Source organism: Dama dama, chromosome 1 (genome assembly GCF_033118175.1).
Source record: "Dama dama isolate Ldn47 chromosome 1, ASM3311817v1, whole genome shotgun sequence".
Taxonomy (NCBI): domain Eukaryota; kingdom Metazoa; phylum Chordata; class Mammalia; order Artiodactyla; family Cervidae; genus Dama; species Dama dama.
In genome coordinates this window covers 83400322-83418813 of record NC_083681.1, presented here as the reverse complement: position 1 = coordinate 83418813, position 18492 = coordinate 83400322, and the positions used below count along the sequence as shown (strand labels likewise).

The following is an 18492-nucleotide window of genomic DNA, read 5'->3' as shown; positions in this document are numbered from 1 at the left end:
TCCAGTATTCTTGCCACGAGAACCCCATGAACTGTAAGTGATGTGGGGCCTTAGGAATCACCCCAACTTCAATGAAGTGGTTGCCGATAAATAGCCAAGAGGTTTCTGGGCATGAAAAGGCTTAGGAGAAAGTCTCCTAAAGACTCGCCCATTAGCCAGCCTCCCGGGACTTTAGTAAAGGACACTTGGCCTTCGTCGTATACTAAGTCCCGAGTGATTCCTATGACCGTGCTGCCTAGACATGACCTTCAGACACCCTGGAAGGTCTGGAGTAGCTAAGCTTACATAAGCAAACGGAAATCAGCATAAGCGGTTAGGAGTGGCTGGGATGGGGAGGCAGGCAGACTGCTTTACAAAGAGCAGCATACATAAGGGGAAGTAGAGAAACGCGAAACCTGCATACACTGGGCTTGGGAACAGGAGACGTGGACACACCAGCAGACAGTGGGATGGCCCGGGCTGCCCTCCAGCTCCTGACCCTTCTCTGGGCTGTGACAAGGACCAGCACCCAGACCCAAAGCTCATGCTGTGAGTAGGGCATTTTTTCCAAGGAGGTCAAGGAAGCGGTTACCCTGGGGACAGGCAGAAACCTCAGACACTGACATCTAATGATGAGAGAGCGCCTGAAAGTAGCAATCGTGACAGGAGTTCCACTACAGGGTGTGTGTGTATGGTTCATCTCTCCTGACTTAATGGCATGAGTTCTTTGAGAGGCAAGTCTCTGCATTTTACATTAAGAGAAATTGAAATACTGTTGCAGGAATGATGGTCGATGATTTGGGGGGAGACCCTCAGTGACTATTCTGACCATGTGCCACTAGCAGTGAGAATGTTGGGTACCTGCTGAGGATAGGTCAGAGCCCAGATCCTTCTTATATCTCATGTAAAAGTGAGAAAAAGAGGGATGCAAGGAAATCAGTGATTTCTGGGAACATGCTAGAAATAGATGAAATGTCTGTGAGCCATAGCATTTGATGCTGCTAAGTGAAAAATCACTTTCTTAAAGATCACAGTTCTTTGGAAAGATGTAGGGACTAACTGGGGTTTCCCAGGGGCTCAGAATCTGCCTGCAATGCAGGAAACACAGGTTCGATTCCTGGGTTGGGAAGATCTCCTGGAGGAGGACATGGCAGCCCACTCCAGTATTCTTGCCTGGACAATCCCATGGACAGAGGAGCCTGGCGGGCTACAGGCCATGGGGTCATAAGAGTCAGACATGACTGAAGCGCCTGACCATGCATGCAGGGACTGACTGGCCTCAAAAGGAAACCTCAGCGTTTTCTCCATTTCTCTTTAATAATCACCCCTAATGGGGGCATCCCCAAGGATACTAAGAGATGCTTTCTCCTAAGTGATGCAGAAAACATTTCTGAGAAGAGACAGTGAGGATGAGGGGTTTAGTAAATGGCTTTGCCCTTTGCAGCTGTTCCCTCAGCAAAGCAGCCTTGGGTCAATGGCATCCAAGTGATCATGGAGGACTCGGTGATCAACTCCACCTTCCCAAACCCCACCATCCTGATTGCCATGAACCTGGCTGGAGCCTACAACTTGGAAGCCCAGAAGCTCCTGACTTTCGATCTCATGGCCAGTGACACAGCCGGTGAGAAACCAGAGCCCCTTAGCGGGCTCCCTGAATCTCCACTCCCAGACCCCCCTCCCCAAGTCCTTCCACCCCAACGCTACCTGTGATGGGGCTTGAATCACCCAAACACCTTGCCCTGCAAGGGTGTTCCATCCCTGGAAGGGTGGAACCTCGAGTCCGGGCACTCACATAGGAGGGCAGTAAAGCAGAAAGAGCTCTAGATTAAACATAAATGAGCAGGCTTCCAGGTCTGACTCTGCCACTTATTAACTCTGTGCCCTTGAAGTGGTCACAGATTCCCGTCAACCTCACCTCTGTCATTTACAAAATGCTGGTCATTCGAATAGCAATAACACTAGTAGCAGGATTTCCTTGACGGTCCAGTGGTTAAGACTCCACACTTCCAATGTAAGGTGATGCAAGTTCAATCCCTGGTTGGGGGAGAAACTAAGACCCCATGTTCCATATGGCATGACTAAAAAAATAAACACGAACAGCAATAATAACAAAAGCAATAAAATCTCTGTTCTGCCTACCTCACAGGAGTTGCCTTGAGGTCCAAGTTAGAGAAACGAGTAGAGTTAAAAGTGTCTTGTAACTAGACATGTTTCCATGTGAATTTGCAGGGGTATTCTTGCTGCCTTTCTAGGAAATCCGAATGAGGTGGTCAAACCACATAGAGGCCACCAGGTTGAACATTCCTGCAGTGTTTTCCCCCACCTCTTTCCTTAAGAAAGGTCAAAAAAACTATCTGATCACATTATTTTTGAAAAAATGAAAATTATCTGGAAAGAAGCAGAGAGCTCAGCCTGACCACTGGAGCACTCGCCTCTGGGAATGCCTTTGTTTAACGGTTTTCTCTCCTCCACAGGTCTGACCACTGGTCAGCTTGCCCTCACCATCATGGCCCTCATCTCCTCCTGCCGAGACCCTGGGGACAAAATATCGACTCTGTGGACACAAATGGAGGACTGGACACCTTCCAGTAAGACCTCATCAGAAGGGGGGCGGGGAGTGAGGCCCTTCCTGAGAATTTCTGTAAAGAGAAGACGGAAGGGTGGACATGGAAGGAAGAGACCCGGTGTTCCTCCACTCAGGGACACTCTGATAATCCCCACGTGAGGTCCCCACTTCCGGTCCAACGAACTAGAAAGACCGCCCTCCCGGGAGGACATGACTGCATGCCTTCACCTGAAGACAGCAGCCTCCCTTTTATTCCGCTCCCCTGCCAGCTGCCATTCTTGTTCTGAGACACAGGAAGTTATCTCTTGCTGATACGGTATCTTTCTTTTTGGACAGGATTTCTAGCCATGTCCATTTCAAAGGTCTGGCTTTTCCTTTTTCACAAACACCTTCCTTGTGGTGAACGTTAGTCTTACGCAGGCTCCTGTCCCCTCTCAAGGCCTCGATTCCTATGCTTCCACCTTCTATGGGCCCAGTTTGGCCATCCTGGCTCTGTGCCAGAACAACCCAGAGACAGCCTTACCCATAGCAGCCCGCTTCGCCAAGATCCTGCTGGCCAGCTCGTCTCCCTTTGACGTGGGTAAGTGGCCGGTTTTTAACGCTGCCCTGAGCTTGGAACACCAAGGTCACTGAAGGGTAGAGCTGGGGGTGCTGTGCGGGGCGGGGAGCTTTCCACGGAGGAGGAGGGGAGGACCAGGAAGATGTCCGCAGGTGAGAGATGCTGGGCAAACACTTGGTGGGCGTGTGAGGGATAAACGAAACGTAAGGCACACACGAACAGAGAAAGGAAAACAGAAAACCAGGGCAAAACTCGACGTGTCTGGCAGTTACAGGATCTCCATGGGAACCAATAAGCGTGTCATCCAAGTCAGGAGTCATTCCCAAACAGCAGTTAAATTATTAAACCAACGTCTAGACTCAGCCCCACCCTGAGCCTCCCCTTTAAACCCTACTGAACTCCGGGAGTTGGTGATGGACAGGGAGGCCTGGCATGCTGTGGTTCATGGGGTCGCAAAAAGTCGGACACGACTGAGCGACTGAACTGAACTGAACTGATGCGTCCACACTCTGTTCTTCTCAGGGCTTCTCCTTACAATGTCCAAACATTCTCTTTATATTAAACAGCTCCTCTCTGAACCTTAAAGCCATGGCGCTCTCCTTCAAGGGTGCCCTGGAACCTTCTTATTCCTGCATCCTGCAAGGCTGCCTATGAACGGAGACTCTCTCCGCCACCCCGTCACACATAATGACCCCTTCTCGGCACGATGCCCTCTGTGAGGTCCCTCATCTGTGGTCATCTTTTCTCCTCCACCACTGTCTAAGCAATGGCATCAGCTCACGTTTTCACCCCTCACGCATGATAGGCAGCTTCAGCGGCCTCTCTCATTCCAGCCTCTGTTAGACCAACACTCAGGTCGAGGTTTGCTCAAGTATCTTCCCTGTGGGTCAGACACAGACTGGCCTCTGTTTCTCATCAGGGACTTTCCCATGACTGGGGCATCTCTGCCAGTTCAGGAAATTGGGACTTCTCGGCCAACACTGTCATCCTTAGTGAGATGATGCAACTTTTGGATGGAGATTAGGGTGGGGAGGAAAAGATTAGTGAGGGAAAAAAATGCCATCTGGCGAGTCTCTGGTTTGTTCCGGTCTCACTGTACCAGAGTTTGCCCATTTAGTTCACACGTAGTAAGAAGGAAAGGGATGAGGACCCCTGTAACCGGGTACCCCGGAGGAGGCAGGCCCCCCCTTCCCCTTCATCCAAGAGTTCACCGCCAAGGACCCCTGTATCAGGTACCCTGGAGGAGGCAGGCCCCACCGGCCCCCCTCATCCGAGAGCAACAGGAGAGAGGGCCAAGAGGGAAAAAGAGGTACAAGCAACGAATGCTGAAGGAGTTCAGAAAAGAGACCGCGCCTGTTGGGTGGGATGACAGAGGAGGCTTCACTGAGAAGTGACGACGGCTGGGACTCCACCAAGCACTGACTTTTTGAAAGATAAATGCTGGGACGTGGGAAGCAGGGTTGAAAACGCTACCAGTCAACTTTCATTCCAGGCGTGAGCCTTGGCGTCGTGCGGAGCGGCTCTCAGGTCCTTGCTCCTTACTAGCTGTGCCGCCCCTGGGGGGTTCCCCAACCTCTCTGAGTCTTCACACTCATCCTTGGAATGGAGACCATCAGAGGTCCTATCTCACAGGCTGTCCTGAAGGGTCAGGGAGGTTACTGAACACAGTAAAGTGAAAAAGTGAAGTCAGCCCCACAGTCGTGTCCGACTCTGCGATTCCATGGACTGCAGCCTGTCCCCCTCCTCTGTCCGTGGAATTCTCCAGCAAGGGTGCCAGAGTGGGTTGCCATTTCCTTCTCCAGGGGATCTTCCTGACCTGGGGACCAAGCCCGGGTCTCCTGCACTGCAGATTCTTTACCAACTGAGCCACTAGGAAAGCCCCCATTGAACGCAGCAATCCAACAGTAAAACGTGGGTTGTTCCTATTGTGGAGGGGGTGGTGGTCTTACCCTCTGCTCTGATTCACAGACGCAGGAGCAGTGGCGACCTTGGCTCTGACCTGTATGTACAACAGGATCCCCATAGGTTCGGAGGAAGGGTACCTCGCCCTGTTCGCTCAGTCACTAAAGAAGATCGTGGAGGATATCAGCACGAGGATCCGAGACAACGGCATCATCGGAGACATCTACAGCACTGGCCTTGCCATGCAGGTAAACGCATGCTGCAGGAGACGCAGGTTCAATCCCTGGTCGGGAAAATAGACCCCACATGCTGCACAGCCTGGCAAAAAAAAAAAAAAAAAAAATGCAGGTAAGCCTTAATTCCCCTAACTTCACCAGTAAAGTATAAAAACAAATAAACATGAACTCTTTGTTTCCTTGGGGAAAAATAATAAATCCAAGAAATGTATTTGTTTGCTATTAATAATGATCAGTTTGTTCATAAAAATTCCCACGTGGCCCTAGTGGTAAAGAACCCACCTGCTAATGCAGGAGACATAGGAGACCCAGGTTCGATCCCTGGGTTGGGAAGATCCCCTGGAGGAGGGCATGGCAACCCACTCCAGTATTCTTGCCTGGAGAATCTCATGGACAGAGGAGCCTGGCAGGGTACAGTCCATGGGGTGGCAAAGAGTCTCGGACACAATTGAAGTGACTTAGCACGACAGTTTGGTCTATTAAAAAAAAATAAGGCTATTAGAGTAAGTCCTCAAATAACATTGACTTTTCTGACTTCATCTTGCCAATCAAATGTTCTTTTATCAGCCTTATATCTTGATCCAAAAAAAGTGGGATCATTCAAAATGATTAATGAAAGTAAGCCAAAGCTGCCTAGACAACTAATTTTTGTCAAGCTGTTTTACTCTGTCGATGTCATTTCAACCTCACAAAGATCCCTACTACACAACAATGCCAGATGTGTATGGCCATCCAGTTTAGACTCTGTGCAGTGTTCCCCTGGGGTAGAGTCTCAGGCTCGGATGCTGTGAGATGCTGCTTGATATAGCTCCAAATACAACCACACACACACACACACACACACACACACACACACACCTCCCTCCGTTGATTAGGGCAGCAGCCTCCTATGGAAAACACACCAATAAAATAGGGAGAGAGAGAGCCAACTAGAATCAGAAATTAAAGGGTTATCTGCAGCCAAATCATCTCAAAATGCCCTGTGAAGTGAAGTCGCTCAGTCGTGACTCTTTGTGACCCCATGGACTGTAGCCTGCCAGGCTCCTCGGTCCATGGGATTTTCCAGGACAGAATACTGGAGTAGGAAGCCATTTCCTTCTCCAGGGGATCTTCCCAACCCAGGGATCGAATCCGGTTCTCCCGAATTGCAGGCAGACTCTCTACCTTCTGAGCCCTACAGGAGTAATAGAAAAACTACATTATGACCTTGCCAACATGGAATGCCCAAGAACTAGAGAATCATAATATTATGCTTAGTGAAATAAAACAGGCAGAAAAAGACAAATGCTATATGATATCACTTACATGTAGAATCTAAAAAATAATACAATGAATGTATATGCAAAACAGAAACATTCTCGTAGATATAGAAAACAAACTTGTGGTTACCAAAAGGGAGTGAGAAGTGGAAGGACGAATTGGGGGCATGGGGTGAACAGATACAAACTACTAGGTATAAAACGGATCAACAACGAGGGTATGCTATGTAGCACAGGGCTTTATAGCCATTATCTTGTAATAACCTATCATGGAGTATAACCTGCAACAATACTGAAGCACTATCCTATATGCCTGAAACTAAAATAATATTATACAATCCATGAAATTCTCCAGGCCAGAATACTAGAGAGGGTAACCATTCCCTTCTCCAGGGGATCTTCCCAACCCAGGGATCGAACCCAGGTCTCCCACATTGCAGGCAGATTCTTTACCAGCTGAGCCATCTGGAAAGCCCATAAATCAACTGTACATCAATAAAAAATAAAGAAACAGAATCATGGTGTTATGATGCCAACCCTAAATCTAATTTAGTTCTGGATTAGTGCAGGAGGATGTATAGAATGGTTTGGTATTCTGTATATTAAATTAGCAATGCAATGTACAGCATGGTGACTATAGTTAATAATACTATATGATATATTTAAAAGCTACTAAGAGAGCAAATCTTAAGTTTTCATCACAGTATAAACACAGTGGAACTATGTGTGGCAATGGATGGCTAGACTATATTGCAACCATTTGACAGTATATACAAACATAAAACATACAGTACACCTGAAACAAATATAATGTTACATGTCAATTATATCTCAATTTTTAAAATATTTTTAAAATTAAGATTAAAAAATCAGCAAAGGCCATAAGTAGACTAGAAATTTGTTCATGTTACAGATAAGAGTGGATACAAAATCCCCAATGTGCCATGGAACCAACTAGTGAAAATAAAATCAGTTTCTACATTATGTTTCGGTCAGTGGAATTTTGCCAGAGAACAAAACACCGTTTTACTGGCTGAATCACACAGGAGCATTCCCAGGGCTCTGGTCTAGAAAGCTTTGTAGTGGAACAAAGGAAGTCTGGAAGAAATTCATGGTGTTTTTTTCATGACTCACTTAAAATAACCTTGCTCTCTTTAGTGCCAGAGAGAGAAGTGTTTGCTTTTGCTAATTTAGTTTGTCAATTCTGCAAGGTACACTGTGATAAGCTGTACCTGAGAATTAAAAGTTTCCCTTGGAAAAAGGCAGGGCCTCATTCATATGCAAATATCAAAGGCCAGGTGGATTTCTCGTCAGTTACATAGCCTCTCCCTAACTCCATCATGCCAGGGTTTCTTACCCAGGCAATCTGAAGTTTGAAATAACCAGGTATCTACTATATACACTTTTTCTAATCTAAAATATTCTGGTGTCAAAAGCCAAGTGTTTCTGTTGCTGTTCAATCTCTCAGTCGTGTCCAACACCATGGACTGCAGCACGCCAATCTTCCCTGTCCATCACCATCTCCCAGAGCTTGCTCAAACTCATGTCCATTGAGTTAGTGATGCCATCCAACCATCCCGTCCTCTGTCATCCCCTTCTCCTCCTGCCTTCAGTCTTTCCCAGCATCAGGGTCTTTTCCAATGAGTCAGTTCTTCACATCAGGTGGCCAAAGTATTGGAGCGTCAGCATCAAGGTTTCTAAGACTCTAACAACTTGAGCTTGAATCCCAGATTGACCACCATCTTGGGCAAATATTGACTCTCTTGAGATTTCATTTTCCCCATAATAGCAAAGGTACAAAAAAAAAAAAAAAATCACAGACATAACATGGCTTTTAATAACTGAGGTCTCTCCCAAGGGAATAAGGTGAATTAAGCTTTCTCCGCAGCCTTCACTTACCTCTGCCTGCTATCATCGCCCTTCAAGTGACCTAGGCCACTCACATTGTTTCCCAGGGGCACTCATGGGGCTTTCCCTCTGTTCCTGAATCCCTGCTCTTTCTTCCATCAACATGCCAATGCTTTCAAGTTTCCTCTGGCAAGAACTTAACTTGGAGAGGTAAACTTCTCCTGCCAAGCTACTACTGACTTCTAACAATGAACGCATCGCTGTTGCTGTTCTGTCACTGAGTCGTGTCTGACGCTGCAAGCCCACGGACTGCAGCCCCGTGCACTCCAGCAGGCTCCTCTGTCCTCCACCATCTTCCCAGGCTTGTTCAAATTCATGTCCACTGAGTCAGTGATGCTGTCTCACCATCTCATCCTCTGCCGCCCCCTTCCTTTTTGCTTAATGCATCACTCCTTTCTAGAGAGTTGCTGTTAGTAATGTTTTATCCCAAAGGGACACAGATCACTTAGCAGGATCTGGGAGAGGAACGTGGCTAGCAGACAAGACGTGGTTGCTGGGAAATCCCAATGGATGCCCTTTAACCAAAGAGCCCAGTAAAGCGGACTCTGGGAAGAGCCACTGTCATGGTTGCGGAGGTCAACAGTGCCTGTCAGAACTGCCTGTTTGCTGACACTGTTGCCTCCAGCTCACAACCGCATCTGGCTCCCCTCTCGCATCTCCCATTTTTCATTTGAAGCATCACATGAACCAGTTGTCAGCAACTCCAATCCATTAACATGCTCTGGTGGCTGTGATCAGTACAACCCTAAAGAGAGGGAGATGGGAGGACAGCTTCCACATCATACATTAAAAAATGCTGCTGCAGGGACTTCCTCGACAGGCATGTCATTAAAACTCTGTGTTTCCACTGCAGGGGGCACAGATCCCATCCCTGGTTGGGGAACTAAGATCCCAAGAGACTTGGCCAAAAACAAATTTTTTTAATTAAAAAAGATGCTTTTGCACAGTATCCCATCTGAAACTCCAATGACTACCCCTAAGGTAAGGCAGGAGCTACGATTTCTAATTTACCCATGAGATAGAAAACTCAGTAGAGTGACTTCCATGGTATATTCATCAAGACTCATTATGCAGATAACAGAAACTCGAACAGTTTTTGCTTAAGAAAAAAAAAAAACAAACTGAGATTTGCTATTTCACATAAACTAGAGACTCCAGGTGATTTCAGAATTAATCAGAATAAAGGTCTCAAATAAAATACCAGGGATCAGTCTATCATCGTCTCTCAGTCATGATTTTTCTGCTTCTCTCCTGCTTCTTCAAAGTGTCTGAGAAAAATGGTCACTAGCGCCTTCAGTTCAGTTCAGTTCAGTTCAGTTCAGTTGCTCAGTCATGTCCAACTCTTTGCGACCCTATGGACTGCAGCATGCCAGGCCTCCCTGTCCATCACCAACTCTCAGAGCTTACTGAAATTCATGTCCATTGAGTCAGTGATGCCATCCAACCATCTCATCCTCTGTCGACCAGTTCTCTTCCCGCCTCCCATCTTTCCCAGCATCAGGGTCTTTTCCAAAGAGTCAGTTCTTCGAATCAGGCGGCCAAAGTATTGGAGTTTCAGCTTCAGCATCAGTCCTTCTAATGAACACCCAGTACTGATCTCCTTTAGGATGGACTGGTTGGATCTCCTTGCAGGCCAAGGGACTCTCAAGAGTCTTCTCCAACACCACAGTTCAAAAGCATCAGTTCTTCAGTGCTCAGCTTTCTTTATGGTCCAAGTTTCACATCCACATATGACTACTGGAAAAACCATAGCTTTGACTAGATGGACTTTTGTTGGCAAGTAATGTCTCTGCTTTTCAGTAGCCTGTCTAGGTTGGTCATAACTTTTCTTCCAGGGAGCAAGCCTCTTTTAATTTCATAGCTGCTGTCACCATCTGCAGTGATTTTGGAGCCCAAAAAAGTAAAGTCTGTCACTGCTTCCACTGTTTCCCATCTATTTGCCAAGAAGTGATGGGACCGGATGCCATGATCTTAGTTTTCTGAACGCTGAGTTTTAGGCCAGCTTTCTCACTCTCCTCTTTCACTAGCGCCTTAGTGATTACTAACCCGGAAGGGGAAGAGAAGAGGCTTCTCCCTCAGGGGTCTGTATGTCAGGGAAGGACTCTGATTGGCATGTGCGTCCGCCAATCACCGCCACCAAGAGGACGCACTCGGCGATTAGCCCCGCCCCTGCGTCGCCGCCTAGGCCCGGGCTACGGAACCTCTGGCCGGCGCTCCTGTGTGATCAAATGAGGGGCCAGTCCCCCGAAGGGTGTGCGGAGCAGAGAGTGAAGAGGTCTACCTCTGTGAGACGGCCAGGTTGTCCTAGACGAGAGCTCCCCAGAGGCTTGCTTTGCCAGCTCTCCTCGCCCTTCTCCATCTAAGAACTGTGAGCAAATGCAACCGCCCGGATAGCGCTCCCTGGATCTAAGTGTTGTTCAGTCCCGAAGTCGTGTCCGGCTCAATGCGACCGCGTGGACGACAGCCCGCCAGGCTCCTCTGTCCATGGGATTCTCCAGGCAAGGATGCTGGAGTGGGTTGCCATTTCCTCCTCCCAGGGATCTTCCCGACCCAGGAATTGAACCTGCGTCTCCTACCCCTCCTGCATAGGCAAGCAGATTTTTTTTTTTTTTTTAACCGCTGAGCCACCTGGGAAGCCTCCATCTAAGTGTAGCTCAGATATTTACCGAGGCGCTGCTATGTGACAGACACTGCACTAAGCAGGGGGGACACATCTGTGAATGAGACAGACATTGTCTGGAACCTCTGGCTGATCACAAAGGTTAGTGATGGAGTCTAACCCTCACAGGACTTACAAAGGCCAACTTTGGGCTATACCTAATGTGTGTGTGTGTGTCTCTTCCCCCTGGCCCCAGGCTCTCTCCGTGACACCTGAGAGACCTAACAAGGAGTGGGATTGCCAGCAGACCGTGGATACTATACTGGACGAGATCAAGGAGGGGAAATTCCAAAACCCCATGTCCATCGCCCAAATCCTCCCTTCACTGAAAGGCAAGACCTACCTAGATGTGCCCCAAGTGTCCTGCAGCCCTGGTAAGGACTCTGAACATCTCTCTCTACCTATAAGGTGGCGTCTTATGCCAGGAATGACAGGTGGACCTCAGTGGTATATGTAATGACAGATGGACCTTAGTGGACCAATCGTAAGTGGCATAAGGGCTTCTTATACCCGTGACTTCCAGGCAGACAGAGCCACGTCTGACGTCCGGTCCCCCAGAGCTGTGTGCCAGCAGGCAGCCATGCTGTCCTGCCCTTGGAATTCAGCCCCATGTCCACCTCATTCAGCACACGTTTATTGAGCACCTACTATAGGTAAGATGTTTTGTGGGATGCTGGTGAAGAGAGGTCCATGGTCCTAACAAATTAATGACTTCATTCATTCATTTGACAAGTGCAACAAGCATGATGCAGGATCTTGTCATATCTGCTCGTTACAAAGCCAGGAGATAAAGTGTAGACAAAAACTACAGTATTTGGAAGAGTGAAATAAATATTAAGTAGGGACCTCCTGGCACTCCAGTGGTTATGATTCCATCTTCCAGTGAAGGAGGGGAAGGGTTGATCCCTGATTAAGGGACTAAGACCCCATATGTGTTCACTCGCTCGGTCATGTCCGACTCTGTGTGACGCTATGGACTGCAGCATGCCAGACTTCCCTGTCCTTCACACCTCACAGCCAAAAACCCAGAAAACAAAATGAAAGCAAAATTGTCACAAATTCAGCAAAGACTTTAAACAATGGTCCACATCAAAAAAAAACATCTTTAAAAAGAAAGAAGTACTGAGTAGAAATAGAAGCATCTCACACTGCAAAAGCGAAGAAAGTCTGACCAATCATGAGTTTGCCTGGGAGGCTTAGGGGAAGAGCAAAGTTGACTCTACAGTCAAGACTTAGAGATGCAAGAATATGCTCACAGCGCACCGCAGGGATGGGCTGAGAACCTGGCACAGAGATGTTATACATTTCCTTCTAATGACATACTAACATAAAATGTGATTCTTCTTACATTACATGGACTTCCTGGTACAAGCAGTGATTAGCAAGCTCCTTGTCACGCTCAGTACAGAATCTACAGACACCACAATTAAGCAATCCAGTCCCAATTGTACCAAACTCAGCTACACTCACCTAACTCCTTAGGCTGCTTACCAAAGATTTCCCAACTTGAGCAAGGTAGCCATAGAGTCCTTCCTAGGATTCCACACTAGTTACCCAGGTATTTTGTTAAATGGTCTGAAACGTATTACCTTTGCTTCCAGATTCTTCGGGTTAACAAAAAGCCCCAAGTGAACAGGGAGTGTCATGTACAATATGTGACTTAGGGGTCACAATCTTCCCTTCAGTTTAAAAATTCTTTCAACAAAAGAAATGTTCATTGTTAAGGGAGCTGTCGGTTCTTTGGCTGTGACCATTTCTCTAGAAGGGTAAACAGCTTCATAGATCACACCAGTTTCTCAGAACACCCCACAAAGCCCACAGAATCACTGTCATTTCTTGAAATGTTTCTGGGATGCTCTGCCAAAGACAGAGATGCTCACCTAGACTGCGAACTCCGTAGTCTTTAACGAGTTTGGCCTCTGTGCTCTTCACAGATCAAGAGGTGAAACCAACTCAGTCCGACTTTCCCAGCCCTGTTCCCACCTCAGCCTCCAACATCACTGTCGTCTACACCATAAGTAACCAGCTGAGGGGCGTGGAGCTGCTCTTCAACGTGACCATCAGTGTGAGCGTGAAGAAGGGATCCGTGCTGCTCGTCGTCCTGGAGGAAGCACAGCGCCGGAACCCCAAGTTCAAGTGAGCGCTCCAGTGACTCTCGCCGCTCCTTCCAAGTTCAGTCTGAATCCCCATTCTCTCTCTCCTTCCTTCGTGTTCTTGCTTTTTTCCCTTCTGATAAAGTAACAGATCTTTATCGAATAGCCCCTTGAGGTGCCTGCGATCTAGTAATGAAGCAAGGCCCTCATGAAAATTAAATCACTCAAGTGATTTAATAGATAATGGAGTTTTCCAAACAGGAATTCAGAGAGAGAGCACAGAGTAGATTAGAAGGGTCGAGGAATGCTTTTGATCGCCTCAAAGAATAGGCCTCATACAGGAAGATATGAAAGGATGGTATTCCAAGAGGAGGGGATTTTATCACCCCAGAGATAACAAGTTTGGGTATAAATTCCTTGAACTCTTAAAGAAGGACAAAGCATTTGAGACAGAACTGAGCAAGGAATTTAGGGTCAATGAATAAACCAGCTTGACTAGAGAACAGAATACAGGCCTGAACTAAATGAACGGTGCCTGAAGGGATAGACTGGGTGATACTGTAGACAGCCTGAAATCCCAGGCTAAGGAAATGGGACTTCACGCTGTGGTGAAGCATTGCAAGTTTTTGAGTAAGATAAGTGTTGCAAAATGTTAACTGGGTTGGAGAATGAATGACAAGGAGGAAAGCAGGGGCGTGACTACAGAAACGGAGCTGTTACACAAAGTGAGGAGGACTTTATCTAGGAGAAACGCACTCATGCCAAGGAAGATGCCCCAGGGCTTGTGAGGGACTGGACGTGGAGGGGCAAGAGAAAGAAGCTTCAAAACTGTTGATGGGAGAGTCAGGAAGAAAGAGTGTCCTTCAGAGAAAAACAATCCCTTTAGACATGTTTGATTGTCTGAGTTTGAAGTGGAATCATCAGGAAGCTTTTGGAGGTCTGAAAGAAGTCCTAGAAAAAGAGGGCAGGGTAAGCAAAAGAGACTGGGTCCTCATCCGACAGAGACGATGATGGAAGTTAAGGACTGTGTAGTAGGTGGCAGATACAATGCTTCCACTAAAACCTGAGACAGATATAATTATTCCCATTTTACAGACAGAACCACTTATATCCAACACAGTTAAGTAATGTTCTAAAGATCACATAACATGTCACTAGTAGAGTTGAGATCTGAAGCCACATTTAACTGATTCCGAAGCCCATGTTCTTCCCACTGCCCAATTGGGGAAAAAAATTAAATAAAAAGGAGAACATTAAGCTTTGGGGAATATTTGTAGTTTGCAAAAAGAGGAAACAGTAGGGAAATATGGAGAAGCTAAGCTGTAAGAGGGGGAAAGGGAAGATGCTAAGCCATGGAAAGGAAAAGATGAGTTACTTTCAAAGGAAAGATGACATAATCCAAATTCTGCAGAGAGATGTCCGGGAGAAAGACTGACAAAGGCCAAGGAATTGACGAATGGGTGACGCGGGAGCAGTGGCTCAGGGTTAGAATAAGTACACAGGTCTGCAGACCAGCTCAGAGCTTCTCCAACTTCTGTAGAACAGGTTGGGATAAAGATCACATTTCTAGAATTAAAATTAACTTAATTTGCCAACAATCTTCTGAATATACTTTACTTCCTCTCAATCTTAGCTTTAATTTTGCCTGAATTTTATTTTTCTAATTAAACTGTAGTAAATATACATAGGATAAATTTTGAGGGGGAAAAGCGTAAAGAAGAAAATAAAGCATCCATAGTCTATCCAGAACATAATCACTGTTGATAGTTTTTATAATTTTACAGGTATTTTTTCCATGTGTATTACAAATAGTTGTGATCCATATATACATGAAATAGATAAATATTTCTCATCCAATGTGTACCCCACATTTTCACTTAATATTATTGCATAAGCATTTTTCCATGTCACTGAAAACTATTGAAAAATATGCATTTTATAACTGCCAAAGAGTCAATCTTGGATATTTATTCCATCACTCACCTAATTTTTTTGCCCATTGTTGGACATTAACATTTTTTAATTTGCTTATTGATAAGTTTTTTAAAACCCATGTGTATTTTTATTTAATTCCAAGTGAAGTAAATGATTTGTTCATTAGTCATTTTCACTTTCTCTTTTAGACGTCTTTTTCTGATCTTTGAAGCATTTAGCAGGTCTCTGGCCCTTCATCTTTTCTTATTGCCTGACTTGGAGTGAGGCATTAATCATGTATGATATTATTCTCACAGATTTGAAACAACCATGACATCCTGGGGACTTCAGGTCTCTTCAATTAACAATATCGCTGGAAATGTTAATGACAAGACATACTGGCAATTCCTGAGTGGCAAAACACCTTTAATAGAAGGTGAGTGAAGAAAAGGAATGTAGGCACTTTTTCCACTGTTTGAAGTCTAAATTCTTTCATTTCCAAATTTAATTCATTCATTTATTTAATCAATAAATAATTGTGAGAGTATGTGTATATACAATAGTTGTATATATAGCAGCTTTGTATGTACATATGCACTTATATCATGAATATACAGTGGTGTTAGATAGATAAATAAATAGAACAAATGAGTAATTATTTTTAAATGTTTTTTAAAAAAATCAAGAATCCTGGGACATCTCTGGTGGTCCAACAGTTAAGACTCCACACTTCCACTACAGGGGACAAGAGTTTGATCCCTGATCGGTGAACTAAGATCCCATATGCTGTGTGGCTCAGAAAAAAAAAAAAAAAAAATCAAGAATTCTAACATCACTCTGAGCTAGTGGAAGAAAAAAAATTCAGTGAAGAAAAGTGGATTGACCTAAAGTAATAAGAGCTAAAGAAAGAAAAAGCAGATGTGAGAAAGACTTAAAACCAACAAAAAAACAACAACAACAAAAAAGTGTGTGATCTAAGAAGATGGCCACTTTAGGGTTAAAAGACACATATGCGTGAAACAAGAGAACAGCAAACTCACAGCCAGAGGAAATCAATGAGGGATAAAATAACAGCTATCAATGTCGTGATGTTACTTTATTTCCTGTTCACATCAACTCTGTAGGTATTAGTGACTGTCCTTTTAAGCAGAAAAAAAAAACCAAACCTGTCTCAGAAAGAAAAGAGACTTGCCCGAGGCACATACATAATATGTGATGGAGCAGGAATCAAGTCCACAGCTTCCCTCAAAGTCCATTTTTCACCTTCTTTCATAGTAGTGTTTTTAAAAATTGCCAAAAAGAAGAATGTTTGCTTGGAGAAATTGCGAAGAATGAAACTCAGACTCAGCAAAAACCTTAACTATCTCCAAAGTGTTTGCACAAACGCTAAAATATTCTCTGACTTAAAGAGCACTGGTCTACTTTGTCTAAGGATGATGTTAAGTTAACCAGATGTTCACAGAGAGATGTGACCATCCCTTCACACAGTTGTGAAGTCAGTAGAGTCATAGCAGAGTCGGACTGGAGCTTTGTCAAGATGCTTCATTATCCAAGATAACAACGAGAGAGATGTCTTTCCTAGCACCTGTCATGAATTGAACAAAATCTGGCCTGTCAGAATTGGTGGAATTGCAGCCAAGCATATAAGAAAGATTTTAGAGTCTCATAAGCCTTGGTTTGAAACCCCCCCTCTCTCTCTTGTTTAGCCACATGGCCCAGCTTGTGGGATTTTAGTTCCCCGACCAGGAATCAAACCTGGGCCCTGGCAGTAAGAGCACTGAGTCCTAGCCATGGGACCAACAGGCAATTCCTAAAGCCCCTTTCTTATTTTCTAGCTACGCTAAGCAGACAATGACTCTTCTCTGAGCCACGGTGCCCACAATTGGAAATAGCAATGCCCTTTAGATTATTGTGAGGATTAGAAATAACACATTTGAAACGAGTAAGTTCACTGCCTTTTGCATCGTATTTGTTCAAAAATGCGTATCACTCTTGTTATCAATTCTCTTACAGTTTTCATCTCATTAATTGCCCTGGAAACTTAAATCAGGTTTATTCTCCTGTCTGCTAGTTACTTTTCTTCTCTGGGGGGAAAAAATGTCCTCTGAGATCCAAGAAGATTTGGGCCTGGAATTGTCATGCTTTCTGACGCCTGGCTACTTCAAACTTAATCATCAGTTATGTCATAGTCTGTGTTCCCTGCCCAGAAAGACAAAAATTCTCAACCAACTGCCCTTATTAAACCCTCCAAAATGTAGGCATTCCCAACTTGAATGCTCTAAATTTGGCTTACATGTGCCATTTTAATAGTAACAACTTTCTTGCACATTTATTATGTATTAGGTACTGTATTAGGCACTGGCAGTCATTATTTCTAATCCTGGAAATAATTCTTCAGCATAAATACTAGTAGTCCAGTTGTATATAGGAGGGAAGGAGTCTGGGACAACCTAAGGGGTTTGGCCAAACATTTGCTCCACATGGCAGCTGAGAGCCTGAAAAATAAAAGACCTTGAAGTCTCAACTCCATGCTTCCTTCATACTAGTTAACTCTGGAGATCTTGTTCCCCTAACCAATTTAACGGGCTTCCCAGGTGGCGCTAGTGGTCAAGAACCCGCCTGCCAATGCAGGAGACGTCAGAGACGCAGTTTTCATCCCTGGGTGGGGAAGGTCCCCTGGAGAAGGAAATGGCACCCCACTCCAGTCTTCTTGCCTGGAGAACCCCAGGACAAAGGAGCCTGGCAGGCTACAGTCCACGGGGTCACCAAGAGCTGGACACGACTGAGGCGACTCAGCGGCCCACTGGCAGCCAATGTAACGGGGGATCCTGCGGGCGGCGGGCGTGGCCGCGGGCACCGCGGTCACTTCCGGTGGTTCTCTGCCTGTTTCCAGGAGTCGCTGACTACGTACCCTTCAACCGCGAGCACATCACAGCCAACTTCACACAGTACTAAGAGAAGCGGGACTGAGCTTCTATCAAATGTCCCCAAAGGATGGCTGGAATTGTTTTTCACATCATTTGAAATCTATGCAAAAAAAAAAAAAAAAAAAGTGGGTATTTACGATGCCACCATATTACTGGTTAAAATATGGAAACCACAATGTGAAATAAATGATGCAAATCGCCGGAGTCTCAATGTCTGTGATCCATGAAAGAAGTCTGGTTTTTCACGACGATGATGGCCAGACATCATTTAAATGTAGGGTGAGGGAAAAGGGGCCCCTGGCTGATATATTGGAAGGTCATTCTGATCTCTTTTTGATTGATTAACCAACACAATCTTTTATTCTATAAAGGAAATCTTAAAAAAAAAACTTTTTATATCTTATACCAAGTACTCCTTTTCAAATCACCTATTGTAAACATAGACACACACATATTCATCCATACATGTGACAAAAATTATTCCATATGA

At 45.4% G+C, this 18492-nt stretch overlaps 1 protein-coding gene across 1 annotated transcript; it reads left to right on the top strand.

Moving 5' to 3' along the window:
- Positions 1 to 449: 449 nt before the first annotated feature.
- CBLIF (cobalamin binding intrinsic factor) lies at positions 450 to 18193 on the top strand. The gene is made up of 9 exons (XM_061142640.1): positions 450 to 528; positions 1424 to 1600; positions 2454 to 2567; positions 2985 to 3125; positions 5073 to 5254; positions 11265 to 11442; positions 13003 to 13204; positions 15393 to 15511; positions 17969 to 18193. The coding sequence occupies exons 1-9, from the start codon at positions 450 to 452 to the stop codon at positions 18028 to 18030; spliced, it is 1254 nt and encodes a 417-aa protein (XP_060998623.1). The 3' UTR covers positions 18031 to 18193.
- Positions 18194 to 18492: the final 299 nt, after the last annotated feature.